The 1587-nt window shown below is 31.7% G+C and overlaps 1 protein-coding gene across 1 annotated transcript in view; it reads left to right on the forward strand.

Moving 5' to 3' along the window:
• LOC107559671 (ribosome biogenesis protein bop1-like) overlaps nt 1-1587 on the forward strand; it is an 84453-nt gene that overhangs the window by 81622 nt on the left and 1244 nt on the right. The window contains exon 15 of the mRNA XM_016243571.1: nt 1522-1537. Within this exon, the coding sequence (XP_016099057.1) occupies nt 1522-1537 (16 nt within the window). The remainder of the gene's footprint in view (nt 1-1521; nt 1538-1587) is intronic.

Consider the following 1587-nt stretch of genomic DNA (forward strand, 5'->3'; position numbering starts at 1 on the left):
GTGTGTATATATTATATACTGTATATATATATATATATATATATATATATATACACCTTGCTAAGTGTACTGCATTAGGCTAACCGAGACTTGTCATTTGCACTTATATATTGTTGCTCTTTTGTTAGTTTTGACTGCTTTTATTGTCCTCGTTTGTAAGTCGCTTTGGATAAAAGCGTCTGCTAAATGACTAAATAAATAAAATAAAATAAATTTGAATAAATATATAATAGAATATAAATAGGGGAATAAAGTATAAAAAAGTTTTATATATTTCATGTTTAATTTGTGAGTTGCATCCAGTCATAATCTTTGGATTAAAGGTTTGATTTTATTCTTAACTAAATTGTGTCTGAAATCAACACAAAAATGTAAATTCTGTATTTTGAAGAATGTTGATAACCAAAGAGTTGCTGCTGGTAGCCATTGACTTCCATAGTATTTTTTTCCATACTATGGAAGTCGATGGCTATTGGCAACTTTTTTAATTTGCTACCGGCACACTGGAATAGGAAAGTCAAGTGCATTGCATTGTGGGAAACTATAGACTGTGCAGTGTAATCTGGTTGTGTACTGCACATTTATAGAAACATAGAAACCTTGCATACTATGCACAGTGTACATACTGCATAAATAGTGTAAGTAGTATGGTGATATGATGATGGCCTGTCGGCCTGTCTCTCTTAACGTGGTGTAGTTCTCTCGTTTCTGTCTTTTCTTCTCTTTCTGTCTGTCTGTTTCTCTCGGGCACATGTGCAGTGTAGCTGCAGGGGTAGACTATCATTCCTGTAGTTTGGTCAGGAACACTCTGTTTGAGCGGGGCTAATGATCCGTGTACGGTGGAGGGCAAGCGAGATCTGGGTTGAAAAGCCTTCATCAGCTGCCCTTAATAGATCTCTCTACTCAAACTGAAGATGTCATGTTATTTTTCCACTTCTTACTTTCCCCATTCAAACTGTTGATGCATATACAGCAAACCATATTTCCAGAATTCACTGTTTTATGGCCCTCAGACAGTTGGAAGTAATGGCCAGCAGTTTTAACCACAAAATTTGGATATAGAAATAGGAACTGTTTTCATTGGGATGGGACAGGATGGTTGGTTGACTAAGCTAAAAAAAATAGTGTAGAAATAGTAAGGTAGACTAGATTAGTGAGGTCTGCTAGCAGTTTACAAATTTTTTTTTTTATTCTACGTTTTTATTTGAGCTTTAATATTTAAGTTATGTGTTAATGTTGAAATTAAAAACTGACTTGTTGAATGGTTTTATTTGACCATCTTTCCAACTGAAATGCATCTTTGATAAGCAAGCATACTAACTTTTGATACATTTTTGTTAGAAACAATTTGTGAATTGTGTCAAAATGACAAATTTCTATTAACCATTTTGACAAATGTTTGTTTTTTTACTCTATAAATTATTATAGTGTTCAGAATGTAATAATTTAATAAATATATTATAAAAAACAATACAATCTGTGCATAAAATACATTTAAAATATTTTAGTATTAAAATGTAGTGATTTAATAAAAAAAAAAAATTAAAAATCTGTACGTGAGACATTTATCAAGTTTTCAGTATTAAA

Source organism: Sinocyclocheilus grahami, unplaced genomic scaffold, assembly GCF_001515645.1.
Source record: "Sinocyclocheilus grahami isolate Dianchi unplaced genomic scaffold, SAMN03320097.WGS_v1.1 scaffold695.1, whole genome shotgun sequence".
Lineage (NCBI taxonomy): Eukaryota > Metazoa > Chordata > Actinopteri > Cypriniformes > Cyprinidae > Sinocyclocheilus > Sinocyclocheilus grahami.